The 16,870-nt window shown below is 34.5% G+C and overlaps 1 protein-coding gene across 11 annotated transcripts in view; it reads right to left on the bottom strand.

Moving 5' to 3' along the window:
* The window catches only part of LOC118184533 (uncharacterized), a 130,913-nt gene that overhangs the window by 74,750 nt on the left and 39,293 nt on the right, over positions 1 to 16,870 (bottom strand). For all 11 annotated transcript variants that reach the window (XR_015043535.1, XM_085825497.1, XM_085825504.1 and 8 more), the window contains one exon: positions 12,749 to 12,839. Coding sequence is in view for 10 of the 11 variants with exons in the window: in XM_085825497.1 (XP_085681623.1) it covers positions 12,749 to 12,839 (91 nt within the window). In the remaining variant the exon portion in view is untranslated. The remainder of the gene's footprint in view (positions 1 to 12,748; positions 12,840 to 16,870) is intronic.

The raw sequence follows: 16,870 nt of genomic DNA, 5'->3' as shown, positions 1-16,870 counted from the left end.
GTAAAGCAATGGGCACAATGGTAAAACTGTTTAAAGCTGTATATGCAAGTCATCCTAAGTTAAAATGTCGGTTATACATCTCTCTTATTTATATATATCTTTTCTGAACGGAACATTAAAAGGCGTGTAAACTGTGCTTTATTGTATTTTCTCATTTTAATATATGCAGTTTTCAAACGCATCGTAGTCTGGGTTACAAAGTATTCTTCCGAAAGAAACGCAATTCAAATAAATAAAATCAAATTCTGAAAAATTTATATTAATAAATATATTTAAAATGCTCAGTTCGAAGGAATAAATAGAAAATTTTAAAACAATTATTTGAAGAGAAAATGCAACACAAACAATTAAAATAAAAGTATAAAAATTTAAAAATTACCTAAAATAATAACTATGACAAAAAATATATATAAAGAAAACTATTTGATAAAAAATAAACGATGCATTTTTATTTACGCAGTTCGAATAGGCAAACAGAAATTTTTAAAACAATTATTCAAAAAAAAAAAAAAAAAAAAAAAAAAGCAACTTAAACAATTAAAATTAAATTCGAAAAAGAAACAATTACTTAAAATAATAAGTTATAATTAAAAATATAATATAAAGAATATTGTTACGAATTTGGTATTTAAAAAGCTAATGTTAGTTCAACTATAAATTAAATGGTTTTATTTCTCGCGCAGTGCAGCACGTGACGAATATTAAAAGAAAGCTAAGCCGGAAAAATTAAAAATACAAGAGCGCGTGCGTTAAATAAATAAATATCTCTTTTTGATTTCGAGAAAGTGCTGGAAAATTCTAGCGCGTGATTTTAAAATCTTATAAAAGGAGGAAAACATCTCAGTTTGTAGTAGTTGCTTAGTTTGTTGTTGTTTAGAAAACTACTGTTGTTGATTGTAGCGAATTTGCGGATTAGCGTTCTTTAGCTGTTTTGAATTACGTTCTATTGGACATTTGAGTAATTAAAAGATAACTACTGTGAGATATTGTAATACTGCATGATAATTTGAGAAAATTTAAGCATTTTTGTTGTGATAATAATAAATTTTTGTTCATTTTTCATCGGACTTGTGCATTCATTTCGTAACGAACCCGTACGCACGCAACAATATTATTTGGAAAAAAGGAACGATGGTGACTTTTTTCCCTCTCATGGGAAAGGAAACTAGGTTGCCATATATTAAGAAGTTCGCCAAGTGAACTATTCTTGGCGCAAACTGACAAAAAAGTGCCAACATAAATTTGTGAATTTCTCCGTAAATTTCGCTCCAAATTTTACAAAATTTCATATTTAGGCGTAATTTGAGTTGTAGAATCGAAATATGTAAAAAAATTAGTATGTTATTTCAGAAAAAGTCCGATTTTGTGTCAAAATACCTATGTTAGAATAGTGCTATATATAAATCTAACATATATCCTAAGTCGCGCTTTCGAGACATGAAGAACGCAATTTGAATTTTGTCAATCGGCCCAGTAGAACGGGAGGTATAGAACTGTCCTTTTTTTTTTTTTTTTTTTGAGCAGTGTACATTGGCCAAAGTATGGGGCTAATTTGTCATAATGAACAGCTTCAAGTTTGGAACTGGGTGACTTAACAGATCCATACCACAACATCATTTAGTCTGTTGAGAAGTGTACAGGGACCCTTCCAATGTGACTGCAGTTGGGAAGAAATAGCCTTATGACAACAAGGTGTGGATTCCACATCCACACCTTGTCATTTTCCTGGAACTGATGATCGGTGGCTCTTGCGTTGTATATCTTCTTCATCCTGTTCATCGAGATGTTGATCTGCTCCCGGACAAACCTGTGTACCATTTCCAACTGGGCCTGGAGGCCTTGCACGTACTCCTCAGTCATCAGGTACGTCCGGAGGACGGCCGAAAAACAGGTCACTTGGGAGATGGAGATCGTGACCGAAGAGATTTTGGAATGGAAAATAGCCAGTGCTCTCATGGATGGGACTATGGTAAGCAAACAGGAACAGGGGCAGGTTGCGATCAGTCTTCTTGGTTCTTGGAAACCATGAATGAGAGGAGGTTCAGACTGTATAACTACTCCTTTCCATCATGCCATCACACTGCAGATGTAATGGGGTCATCTGCATTTTCATGATTCCCAATAAATAGCAGAGTCCCTCGAACACAGCTGAAGTGAAGTTTCCCCCCTTGGTTGAAATGAATTTTAAGTTCTGTAACAAAACTTCAGCTGTCGTGACAGCCTCTTAGTCTGGAATAGCATATGCTTCAAGCCACTTTGTAAAATAATCCATGATGTATTTGTTGCCATCCGCGGTCCATGGAAAAGGTCCAAGTAAGTCGAGGGCAATTCGCTCAAAAAACGCTCCTACATTGTATTGCTGCAGCCTTCCCCGGTTACGTACCTTTGGTACTTTCTTGGCTGCGCAAGTGTCGCAAAATCAGCACCAATTCTCAACATTGATTCTAGCCGAATTCCGAAAGAAGTGCTCCTGAACCTTGTTTAGTGTCTCCATATAGCGAGAATGCTTTCTTGCTCAGCTGCTGTGCATTTTCTTCAGAACACCAGGTATTTGATTTCAAGGAAGCAGCAGCTGCCATCTCTTATTAGTTCTATGGTCTCTTTCCCATAGTCGATATAAGATGCCATTTCAGAAGTGGATTAGGTCCCAGAGAGCCCAGTGCTTTTTAGTTGCAGGACTGAAGATGGAAGTGTACTGCCACTTGGGTTTTGTACTGGATGATTCCTTCAGCTCTATTATAGGCTTAATGTCAGGATCCACCAATTGATCTTCTCTAAATTTTTCATCACTTCATAGATCTGGATCGGCTGATGTTATTTGCTAAATGCTAAGATTCGCCAACCCATACTCAGCCTTGGCTGCTGAACGATACCTGCAGTGTGCATGACAAGGCTTCCTGGATAAAGCACCCACATTTCCGTGTGAACAGCCTATATGATCTTAAAGTCATATTCCTGAAGTCTTTGAATCCATCTGGCTATTTGTCTTTCAGGATTTTTGAAATTCAATAGCAAAGTTAGGGAAGCATGATTGGTCCAAAACAAGAATTTTCTGCCACACAGATAATGATGGAAATGTTCTGTGGCTTTTACAATAGTGAGCAATTTTTTAATGGTGACACAATAATTCCTTTCTGATTTGGACAAATGCTTATTCCAATGAGCTATTACTCGCTCTTGACCATCAATCATTTGGGAAAGACAGCTTCCTAACTTTCGTTGCTTGCATCTGTGGCTAATATGAATTGTTTGTTGGTCTGGGGATATGCGAGAACACGCACAGATGTTAATGCCGCCTTCAACTGATTAAAGGATTTTTTGCACTCCTTAATTCACACAAATTTTTGTTTACTCTCTGTTAATTTATGCAGGGCTCTTGCAATATTGGAAAACACCTTCCCAAATCTTCCGTAATAGGTACAGAATCCCAGGAAGCTCCGTAGTTGATGAATATTCACAGGACGTTCCCAGTCTTTAAATGATGACACCTTCTCTGGATCTGTGTGGACACCTTTATCAGAGAAGACATGCTGCAGATAGGTGACTTCACTGCAGAACATATTGCACTTCAAAAGATCTTTCAGATCTTGAGAATTGGCTTGAGATCTTTCCGTTTCTGTAACACCTCCCTCATATTTTCTAGATGTTCCTCGTAGCCACAGCCCACTATAATGATATCAACTAGGTAGACCAGACAAGATTCATAAGATAGGCCACGAAGCCCCGCCTTCATCAGGCATTCAAATGTTGCAGGGCGTTATAGAGTCCAAAATGGCATAACTTTATCTTGGTAGAGTCCTTGGCCATTAGTGAAAGCAGTTTTCTCTTCATCATATTGGGGTGAAATTCCACTTGCCAATATCCACTCTTGAGGTCCAGGGTTGAAAACCACTTGTGTCCTGATAGGGTGTCTAGAGAATTGTCAATCCTAGGAAGAGGGAAACTGTCTTTCTTAGTAACATTGTTTAGTCTCCGGTAGTCGACACAAAATCTTATCGAGCCATCTTTCTTCCAGACAAGAACTATAGGAGATGACCATGGACTTGTGGATGGTTCAATGATGTCATTTTTTTTTTTTTTTAATCTCCTTCAGAAGATTTACAACCTCTTCCTGTTTTGCGAACAGCAGACATCTGGGGTGTTGCTTAATCAGAAAGTGATCCCATATATCAATTCGATGTTGCATCAATTTCATGCGGCCAACATCTCTGGATGTTTTAGAAAATAGATCTTCAAAATCCTTAATTGTTTTCTCTGTTACATGCTGTCCATTGGTTAAATTTGCACTCTATAAGTTCTTCCATTAATTTCCTAGTTGCCTCAGTCAGAATTGCAGTTAGAGCTTTGTAAACGCACATAACTGGAGTGCAAGTTGCTAGCACTTCACGCTTCTGGATGGTTCTAGGTCTGTGCCTAACATTTACAACTGTTACAGGGACAAGGTCTACTAATACCCGGGCCTCTAAAATACATCTCTTGGGCTATTTTCAGAGTATCTATGGAGCCAGTTATTAATAATTCTGTCATCGAAGGGATGGTGACATCTGTTTTTGTTGTTACTTGGTGAGCTGAAGGAATGCTGTTTCTCATTTCAAATACAGCTATATCTTCCTTTGCAGAGTACATCTCATTATGTTTAAAGTTGAGCATACTTCCACAAAAAGTGCAGTCCGAGTATTAATTCGTCTGCGATGCTAGCAATGAAAGCCAAGTGCTGGTAGGTCTCGTTTCCAAGGGTGATGTTAATTTTACCTTCAATCAGAATCTTATCACCTGTCACTGTCTGTCAGGGCAAAGTCCATCAAAAAGTTTCGTTCAATTCCCGAGCTATATTTATTCTGACGATTGTTACGTTTGCTCCCATATCGAAGATCATCTTACAAGGATGTTTATTCACATATCCTTTGACGAACAGTCTGTTATCTCCATCGCTCACTGATGAGATCTAGAAAATTTTCAAAGGGGCTGCATCTCTGCCTGGCAACCTCCGCCTTATGAGACTGGCATATTTCGCCTTATGAGACTGGCATATCATGGTTTGGTTACAGAGATGTCCTTCTAATGAGCAATTCCAGCACTTAATTATTTTCTTTTCAGTGTTGCTTTTATTTGGACTTTTTAATGCCTCCCAAAGCTCTCCTATTTCTTCGAGTTTTGCGACATCAAAATTTGAATTTTCTATACGAGCCACTTTAGTCGGATGGCAGTTGAGAAGACTCAAATTTCATGGGGCAGACCAAGGCAGATTTTAGGTCTTTCAAATCTGCCAATCTGATATCTTTCTGAATTTCTGCATCTTTGACTGCATCGATGAAATGCATCAGGGCAAGATTTTCGCGGACATTAGGTGCACAGTCCAGATATGCTTGATGTGCTAACCTTTCAATGTAAGTTCTTGAAGACTTCCCGTGATTTTCTGCTGGCGAGTTTACCCGCACATTCGAGAAGGCGTTGAAATTTGAAATCTGGTCTTCTGAGAATTGAATACTATATTAGCTGTAACTGTAATTCCACATTTTTTGGTTTCCAGAAATCTAAGAAGCAGAAATTACTAGAAAGATCTCGCACAGCCAGTTAAAAAGCTATAAAAGCCTGAGAGAGATCATCTCAGCTCAGTTGTTTAGTTACTGTTATTGTGAATTGTAGTTCTGCGCAAACTGATATAAATTGGAGTTATTGCGTGATATTTTGAATACTTGTATGAATATTTCTGAGGAAAATTACAGCATTCTGTTACATTTCTTTTGACAAGAATAGATTTTATTGACCTTTTATCGGACATATGCATTCAATCTATTATGAATGCAACATTATTTTACCGCTCACATGCAACATTATTTTACCGAACGCATGCAACATTATTTTGTCTAAGCAAAACTGTTGTCTGCTGAAGGCCAGCTATATCTCATTTAAATAGTTTATGCAATATCACCTTTTGAGCAAAGCAAAAATTGCAATTAATGTATTTTGAGATAAGGCTTCCTTTGAGGGACAGTATGTAAAATAATTAAAATTGTGGTAAAATTGTGAATGAATTGTAACTTACGGACCCTTAGGACACAAAATTGAGACTTAAAAAAAATCTAGAGTGAAATCCTGAATTTTGAGGGTCGATATATATATTTTATACCGGTGCCCCAATGCGACATTTTTTCCCAGGTGGCAGCCAATTGTTAATTTTTGTTTTTTTCATGTATTTTTGCAAACTTTTGATGTGCATCTATAGAGATGGGTACTTGAGTATAGTTATGTAACTCTGAAGGGGGAACTTTTAAAATTTTGGTAGAAATTTAAAATTTAAAAAATAAAATTTATGTATTTTTGGACTTTGATGATGCCACCCAGCTGCATATACTTATGTATGTAAAATATGGGTAAAAAGCTTTTGAAAGTGATTTAAATTCCATATTATTATTTTATGAAAAATTTTAGCAAATATGCATGCATAAATCATAGCATGCTGTAGTTGAATTAGTATAATGTTACAAGGATATGTTACTCAGGAGAAAAATTGAAAAATGAAACACTATGACTCAATTGAAAAGTTATATTGCATTTTTGAAGTTATTATATTTTATGCTTTAGATGATATAAAAAATGGTATGATAACAAGAATCCACAGACACACACACACACACATTTTTTTTATTATCAGGCCCAGTAAGGGCCTTTTTAATTTTTTGTAAATATAGGTTGTAAAATATCATTTTGTTCAAGAAGAAAAACTGTTAAACAATTTTGTTATTTGATACACCTCAAAGCCCTTATTTCTATGAAAACTTAAAAAACTCAAATATTTGCCCCCCTTTTTTTTCCTTCCAAAGATATATGTTTTGCATCTAAAACTGGCCTTAGAAATATTTTCCCTCCTTTCACCAGCTGTGAAGACTAAACCACGTACTTGTATCTTAACCCATGGGGAAAATTTTTCTTGTATTTCTTCGTCTCTCATCTTAAATGAACAAAGATGATACCCTAAAGAATAAAAGCATGCTTTCAAATCAGCAGTTTTTCCATTGCTCTAAGAAATGGACCTAAAGTGCATTTCCATCTCTCGTACTTTTAAGTGACCTTTCCCTTTGTGTGATGTTATCACAGTTTCTTTGTAAAGATCGCGTGACCTCTGCGTGACAAATTAGTTATCCATCACCTTTTTTCATTTTCGCTGCATTCTAGGATTTTGGAAAACACGAAACAATTGGTGTCTTTTTCTGGCCTAACATGCCACATTTAACCCCTACAGTTGTGTAACATTTTGACGCTAGACGACAATTTTGAAGTCTACAAGTTTTTCTTGTGGCAAAGGCTGAAGTGTTGAAATTGAAATTTTAGCCAAACAGAGACAAATGAGAAACTCGAATGGAGTAAACAAAGAATAAAAAGAAACTTATATACTTGTATTCAATCCTAGCACAGGGTCAGTAAATTCCCCATGCCTCCATGAACATGATATATATTCATGAATCCTAAACAAGTTGTAAATTAATCATAAACAAACTATTGCATCATAAACAATTATAATATAAAGAAATTCTGTCATCTCACAGAGTAGAGAAGGAGAAGCCTGGTGCTGCCATCTATTGGCAAAGTACCCTCAGTAGGGGTGCCAGTATATATTATATACCGGTATTAAAAACGTATAACTAATCCTTCTTTTAATTATCAGTTTTGATTAAAATGCAGTAAATATAAATGGTTCAGCATGTGTGCGTTCCCCCCAATAGAATTTATGAATATTCAAACATGATACCTTTGAAAGAGGTATATTAATGCCATAACTGCAAAATATTGAGCATTCATAGGGTAGTGCTGTCATTTAAAATCAAAAGGAAACAGTAGAAACTTACGATTACAGCTTTTGATGAAGAAAAATTAGCATTTTTTAGGAGGTTAAAAAACTGACAAACATTCGGTATATTCTATATACCGGTGCCCTTCAAAGGGTTAAAAGCTTTCCAGGATAACTAGATTGGAATAATTAATACCATTAACTGAAATTAAGTCTTTTCCCCCCTCTTTACAGTGGATGGACTAACCCATTCAGTAGTGCATCAGCAGCGAACATTACCTCATGGCTGGGTGTGTCATATTTGAATCGCCATTTAATTCACTCTACCGGCCGGATGTAACACATTTGGCTTTTTAGATAGAACGTTTAATTAATATTTTTTGTTGCCGCGAGATGTAGCTGTATGCCTGTTATGGGGAAATATATCGAAAGTTAAGTATGCTTACCTTCATTCCTATGCAATGATTTTTTATTTTTGGTATTTTGTTTCCGAATGAGAGCGAGATTCGGGGTGGGTGTTGAGCAATGTAATGTCTCTTTAACTGCGTCATTTGATATAATGCACGTGCTCTCACTGCATTGAGGTACTTTTTATTTTTATTTTTGCGATATAGTAGGATAGAGTTCTATCACTAGAGATTTTTTTATTACTCTTATATTTTTCTTTTTTTTTTTTTTATTACTCGTAGATTTTTCGTGCTTTGAGATGAATATTTTTAATCTTCAGCGAAACGTATCTTTTTTTAATGGCAAATGAAAGCAGTATCTAAATGTAGAATATACACAATCGCTAATTTGTTAGTGTTGAGTAATGTAATGGCTCTTACTGGGTCATTTTATATAAACAAATGAACATGGTCTGGATGCTCTGGAATACTTTTAATTTAATTTATTAATTTTTCTTATTTTTATTTTATTTTTTTATCGGTTGTAGTGGAGTAGATGTTCTATCATTAGAGACTTTTTTATTACGCTTTGAATTTTCTGGCATTGAGACAAATATTTTGTATCGCTTAGTGAAAGGTTTTTTTTAATTTTTTTTTTTTTTCTTTTTAGCACTATCTGACTGTAGAACATATATAAATGCTAAATGAGTCAAATTTGCTGAGTAAAATAGCAGCAGGTATTATATTCTTGTGACTAATGAAACGTTGGACTTTGCCTACACCCATGTTTCAAAGACTATCATACACTGTCTCATTTTGAAACACTGCTTACATTTCGTTGTTTGTTCCTTGAATTTTTATGAAAGACAGTTTTAATATTTTTAATTTTAATTATGTGTTGTGTTAAATAAAATCTGAGATTGTTTGGATATTTTTCCACATATATTTATTTGTGTGATAAGAGAAAAATTATATTATTCTAGAATGAGTATTTTATAAAATTTTTAAGGAAAATATAACAACAAAGACTTAAAATTTATTCTGATGACTACCTGAATGTTCTTCTCATAATGTACCCAAAATTGGAAACATTAGATGACAAATTTCATTTATACGAATTTTTTCCCAAAGTTAGGCTTAGCGATGTAAATTCCTCATTCCTACAGGACGATGAATCCGGTTAACGCGCCGTCCCAAGAGAACGCTTCGGTAACAGAGGTGCCCGTCACGAACGTGTTAAGGATATGAATACGCACAAACAGAAATTTTATATCAATTAAAGAAATGAAGTCTAAAAAATGATACCCTATGTAGGATTTACTTACATCCCCCTTTTCAGATTCATATTATTTAATGTGAAATAGTAATGACCTCTTAATGCAGCTGATAGATTGATATACATTAAAATACATTGCTAAAGAATATTACAAATCCCTCGAAATTAAAATCAGAAAGACTACTGAACAACAAACTTAATTAACAGCAGAGAAAATAATAGTTGAAAACTGAACTTATGGAGAAGCTGAATAATTCTGTAACTAACAGATGGAGCAAATGAGACCAAAACAAATTATTGTAACTACTTTTATTAGATGATTTTTTATAATGATATGAGAGATGTTATGGAAGCCTTATCCGCAAATTTCCTTTCCTTAACACTTGACATGCGGTTATACTTCGCCGCGAACTTATGCGTGCAGCGGGCAATTTTTCGTGAATCGCACGGAAGTATAGTTATTCAGGAAAATTGCAGTAAATTGAAAACTACTTTGTTTTTATGAACAATTTTTTTTTTATTTTACACTTAAATATATACTGTATGATTATTTAAAAAAAAAAAAAAAAAAATTACGAAATCACAAAAATAAATTTTTAAAATTTTACAATGCATTCAAAAATATTTTTTCATAACAAGTACAAATAGAACTGATAACACGTTAATAGTTCTTTACAGTATGGTACCGTTCAAAGCATTTTCCTCTATGAAAAGAAACACGGCAGAAGCTACATATGAAACACGTTTCACTTCGCACTTTTTTGATTGCACACACTGTCTTTGTGGATTTTTCTTCTTCCCGGCACCAACAATCTTCTCCAATACTTGTTTGCGCATATCCATGGACAATTTTCCAGGAAGGTCACCTTTTGATATCATTTGCTCTGGTTTCTCAGTGCTGATTTCAGGTAGTTCATCAGTAATCCAATGCCGTGCGATGCAGTGCAAAAATTTCTTGTATTTTTTTTTTTACGTCTTTGTCAAACTGTATACTACATATGCATTGAAAATGCACAATTCATCATATACATAGCTAAGCGCTTTGTCCACTTCACTGTTTTACGGAAAATACTATAGTAGGACAAATACTGATCAATCCGATCTACTCCTTTCATGTATTTGTTGTAGTCGATCAAAGCATTTGGCTTTATAATTTTTTGTCTCTTGATATGATCAACATTACTACTTTCTTTCATTTCCATGGAATGAATAGAAAAGATGAGACTGATTTCATTCTTGGATTGCCAATCTTGCACCAATATATCATTTTTTCTTCGAAAGATTGTTTCGCCGTTTTTCAAATTAGTTTTTTCCAGGCACTCTATTCTTCCTAATTGTTCCGCAAATTCGTAATTTTTTTTTTTGTATGTAAAAGGTCTTCCGTGTTATCGACGCTGTTGTAGTAATTGTCAATGTGCAAATGGTGGCAGACATCAGTATATGGCAAAACTACTGTGAGTATCGTTTCGATCAAACGTACACCAGTGTCACTTTCAGACAATATTCGTATGAGTATGCCGTATTTTATAATTTTTCCAGCGTTGTAAATTTACAAAAACAATTGTCCTCTCCGAGGTATTATGCCCTCATCTAATGATACTTGTTGTTTCAGTTTGTAAATGTTATTGAATTTTTCAACAAAACAATTTAGTATAGGCCTGACTTTGAATAATCGATCAGAATCATCTGTGATGTCTTCACTGTTATTGAAATACCAAGCCTTCCATATTTGGCGAAATCTATTCCTCGACATAGTTTTCGAAAAAAACAGTGTACTTGTGCAGACATCAGTTGACCAATAATCGTCTCGGGCGTCTTTACCAACTTGTCCCATGAAAATAATAAGCCTCAAAAATTTCTCCATGGCCGAAATCGTAATATCTCTCCATTTCATGCTTTTGGGAGATATTTTGAACTGATTCATATTTTGATAATAATACCTGTTTGATTCCGTGACTAAATATGCAAAAACGTCATTGCCTATAAATAACTTTACTGCATCAGCTGTGGATTCAGGAACATTAGCCATGTTAGTTATCCCAGGATGACCCAAAAACTCTTCAAGGTCTGGAGGATTGTCAATCGATGACCATTCATCTGCTTCTTCATCAAAAGTTGTTTCAAAACTACTAGAAATTCTTCTTCGGACGAACACTCGAGAACGTGGAATAATTTCATCATCGTCACTTTCTTCGATATCTTGACTTTCAAAATCACTATCATACGAAAAGTCCAGTGGTACTTCAGCGATGACCAACAAGTAACAGTCAGGCCACATGTAGCCTGTGAAGTATTTTCAGCACCCCCAAATTAAAGTTTATATATTATTGACGAAATTTGTGTATTATTTTAATTCTTCTAATCAGCTCAGTACCATTTTCATACAATTATTATTTGAAACTAATACCACCAGGATATTAAAATAACTGGTGTTTTGTTATTCCGAAGCATAATCTATACTTGCTAATTACAACATACTACATAGCCTGCAGCCCTAAGACTCAATAAATTGGCCATTGAGGGTACAAAAGTTAGCTGCTAATGAGATACCTAATCTATTATATGAGACAGCAAAATCTGTCAGCGCATATTTCTTCATCACTATCTTTGTCACAAGGGTTCATTTTATCAATTTATTTAATCAATAATAAAAAACCAAGCTTCAAATTGACAAAACACGACTTGTACGTTCTGGAACTAAGAATTCGATTGAAGACGAAATAACTCAACAAAAGACAAACTCGACCAATCATGACTTGTTGAAAGAAAAAATGCAAAGCGTTGCCTAGCAACGCAAACAACACCCATATACTGTCTAGATTTGTGGTGGTTAGCGGGTATCCACCACAAATCTACTAAATACTTATTTTTACGTGACTCGCGCTACAGTGACAGACTGCAAAAAAAACGTAAAAATATGTTGCCTGCATGCCATACATATTTTTACGTGACCCCCGCTCCAGTGACAGACTGCAAAAAAATGTAAAAATACATTACCCACAGGCCATACATATTTTTACATGACCCGCACTCCAATGACAGATTGCAAAAAACGTAAAAATACGTTGCCCGCATGCCAAGTGTTAACATTCTAACTGTACATAATTTTTTAATTTCAGCATTACACTTTTCTGAAAAACCTTTCTGTTTGCTTCCATCTCCCCGCCAAAACTTGCCAGAAGAGTATAATAAAATAATGTCAAAAGAAATATTCAATACTTCTACAAGTTTCATAAAAATAATAAGCACAGCCATTGATCATTTTCATAAAGCACATATTAAGAAATGGAAACTTACTGCAAATATAAGAAAGATATTTATCAAATACAGGATCAGCTTCAGCTCTTGCCAGAAATCTTCTAATGATGTTTTCATAGTCATTTGCTACCTATATAACATTCAACATTATACATTATAAAAAAAAAAAAAAAAAAAAAAACATTCAAAGCTTGAGTAAATCCCCCAACACACACAAAAAAAGTATTCCCCATTAAATTATTTTATCTATACTATAAAGAGCATGCGCAAACCTTCAAAACAATGATTGCACACATATATTATTTTACATAACTGTAAATAAATGTTTTGCATTATTATGAATTCACATATAGATTTTTAACGTTTTAATTTTGAACTGTTTTAAGTTGAACATAATTGTGTTTATAATTATAAGGTTTTAATTTGTGAAAACATTTAAATAATCAATATCCAGTAACTGCCTGTAAATAAATTTCACTGGGGAGGGGGGAGGAACATTCTTTTTTAAAATTTGCTGAGGATTAAAGGCTATCAGGTGACTTGGACATATTTTTAAATGTGACTACTTGAAACCTTTTAAAAAGGTGATGTTTGCAAGTGTAGAAGATCCCAGGAAAAGAGAAAAACCTTGCACAATATGGATAGTTTGGATGCAGATCTCAAGACAAAAATCAATCGTTAGCAAGCTGTAGCGACTGATCGGATCCATTGGAGGAAGCTTACTGAAATGGCCTTGGCCTTTGATAGGTAATGCAAATGAAGATGAAAGGCAAGTGAAACATAGCCATATTTGCAGATTTTTTTAAATTATGCAAAATTTTTATTTGTGAAGTCTGGAAATTAAAATCTTGAAAATCGTCTTGCTATCTGCTTCCTTCCACAAGAAAATTTAGAAAATGGTAAGGGTCAGAACAATAGTTAAGCTGAATTTTCATAGCACTAAACTAAGAAATGTTTTAATTTGACTCTAGTTGAAAGTTAAAAATAATTGTCTGAAGATTCCTTTTCCAGTTGTACTGAACTATAGTGGTACTTCAGCGATGACCAACAAGTAACAGTCAGGCCACATGTAGCCTGTGAAGTATTTTCAGCACCCCCAAATTAAAGTTTATATATTATACACGAAATTTGTGTATTATTTTAATTCTTCTAATCAGCTCAGTACCATTTTCATACAATTATTATTTGAAACTAATACCACCAGGATATTAAAATAACTGGTGTTTTGTTATTCCGAAGCATAATCTATACTTGCTAATTACAACATACTACATAGCCTGCAGCCCTAAGTCTCAATAAATTGGCCATTGAGGGTACAAAAGTTAGCTGCTAATGAGATACCTAATCTATTATATGAGACAGCAAAATGTAAAAATACTTTATCAAATCTTCTCTGAGTATTATATTCAATAATTAAAGGTCCTTTAGCGAATCATTCTGTAAAATAACTATCCATGATTGTATAAAATTATTTACTGAATTGCGGGCCTTTTTACCAAACCATTTTATAAAATGACTATCTGATTGGATTTTTGAATTATTAAGAAAAGCACACAAGAGCTATCTACCTACTTAAATTCCTCCTCAGTTTTTTATCAACAACCTCTGTGATGGAATCATGTTTCATATCTCTGTTTTCTTAATATGAACTTCTCATAAAGACATTCAAACTGATGGATTTTAATGCGCTTCTTACTCTTCAAATTTACAAATCACAAAATTTATGCTTTATCCAAAAACCAAATGATTTTTCTGTACTCAAGTAAATAATATATGGCATTAGCAACACCATTTATAAACTTTTCAGTTTTGAAACAATTTCCAAATTAAATAGGGCATATTGAAATGAATGTATTCCAAATTCAATACGGCATATTGAATATTACAAGATTATCATAAGACAATGACTATTGGAGCTTAAAAAAACAGCAATCAATTACTGAAGTTAATTGGGTATTCAGTATTTTTCAATCCATTAGGTAATGGTGGTCATAATATAATGTTAAGATTTATGTAGCAATATCTGACCAGAACTGTCACTGCTAACAAAACAAGCAACACTGTAAGATTCAATGCAGAAAGTATCACAGGAATATTTACAAGATCAGCAGTATAGCAAAATTTAGCATTAATGGGAAATAGCAACAGAAGATGCCTTTAAATAACAGCAAACCATCAGACATACCTGTAAGGGACTCTAGAAAATTTAAAAGGTAGATAGCACGAATCCAGGTTGTCAACAAGGCATTTTGCAGACATTTTTTTCTCTGTAATGGCATAAGTGGTTTTTTTTTTTTTTTTTAATCTTTAGATCTTTAGTTGGATTGTCTAATCCTGCTAAATATGGCATTAAATGAGAATCATTTTCTTGAACCATTTGTTTGCTGTCAATGACTCTGTACAACCCAAAAAATGACAGAAATTTCTAAAAAGGAAATGAACAATCTTGTCAAGCAAGCACTGTTCTAGACTAGTTTAGATATTTTCAACAAATGACCTAGTTACCATATTTACTAAAAACAAATTCAGGAAGCATTTATGAAATATGACAAAAAAGTTCACTCGCATGCAAGATTCAGTATTTTACAAGACCCGAGAAACTGCATCATATCTAGATGATTTGGTACTACGTCTCACCAGAAGATTTCTGCCAGCTTCTGAAATCTATGCTGCATCATCTGCTGTACTTCAACAGGCTATGGAGGATGCCACATAATATGAAGTAAATGTCCCATAATTTTAGCAATTTAGCATATTATCAATTATATTATGGAAATTTCCGGTTATGTTTTTACCACCAATCCTCGAATTCCATATCACAGATTATGTTCGTACTGCATTAATATAAATATTAACAAGACATAGTGCACAATAAAAATTAAGCTTTATTTAGGAACATCGCGCATACTCCCCGACAGCCTGCCTGTTTCGCTCTGCTCGCTACTCGTAAGAAAACTTCTCCTCTAGGGTTGCCACACTTATCGGAGGGCACAAGGCGCGCTCCTTATCGCCATCACCACAGAGTTTCCCCCCAGTTCCTTTAATGGCTATTCAAAGGAACGACATAGGTTATGAAATTATCTCAGAGTATCCGAACTGTCGGGTATTTTTACATGATTACAAAATTAGAATATAAAATTAGAAAAGATCAAAATGAAATTCAATATATAACAAGGTATTGACACATATAATAAACATGAAATAACAAGAAATATGTTAAGATATGAATTTAAAAAAAAATGTTTTAAATTGTTATGTAAGAAGCAAGTTTCTTAGGGAAGTGAACATGTCTTCCCGATCTGGTGACAGTTTGTGTCTTAGAGAGTTCGTTTGCAGATTTATTCTGCTGAACTGTCTTTAAGTCTTTATTTGTTTTCAGTTCAGGCAAATTAGAGTCCGAAAGCAAATAGGCTGGTTTCACACGGTCTATAGACACAGTAGATTTCAGACCGTTAACATCAATTGTGAAAGTTTTGTCTGTTCTAGAAAGGACTTTATGCGGACCTGTATATGGTTGGCACAGAGGTGGCTTTACTCGATCGACACGTAAGTATACATGCGTACACGACTTTAAGGTAGCACTTACGTAACATTTTTCTTGGCAATGTGCAGATGTTGCTATTGGATTCAATTGTTGCATTCTATGCCTAAGATTCGTGATAAATTGTGTGTCATACGGAGATATCTTAGATGACGTTATCATATCACTAGGCAGCTTGAGAGTTGTGCCGTACACCAGTTCAGCACAAGATGACTGTAGATCTTCCTTTACGGCTGTCAGAATACAAAGCATAACAACTGGTAGTGTTTCAGTCCAGTTATTGGTCTCGTGAGCCTTGAGAGAAGATTTTAAATGTCGATGAAATCGTTCAACAATGCCGTTGGACATTGGATGATAGGCTGTTGTTGTGATTCTGTTCGTACCCAAAATGCGCGTGAATTCTGCAAAAAGTGCGGATCTCATTTGAGAACCTTGGTCTGTTGTTATGATCGATGGGCAGCCAAAACGAGATATCCAACAGTTGAAGATGGCTCTGCAAATGGTTTCCGTTTTCATATCCGGGATGGGAATGGCTTCAGGCCATCTGGAGAATCTATCTATTAGAGTCAAAAGGTACACGTTGCCTTCTGATGGAGGTAACGGTCCGACGATATCCATAT

Source organism: Stegodyphus dumicola, chromosome 10, assembly GCF_044657685.1.
Source record: "Stegodyphus dumicola isolate Sdum_Otavi_A_Nest chromosome 10, ASM4465768v1".
NCBI lineage: Eukaryota > Metazoa > Arthropoda > Arachnida > Araneae > Eresidae > Stegodyphus > Stegodyphus dumicola.
This window is presented reverse-complemented; position numbering and strand designations above follow the sequence as displayed.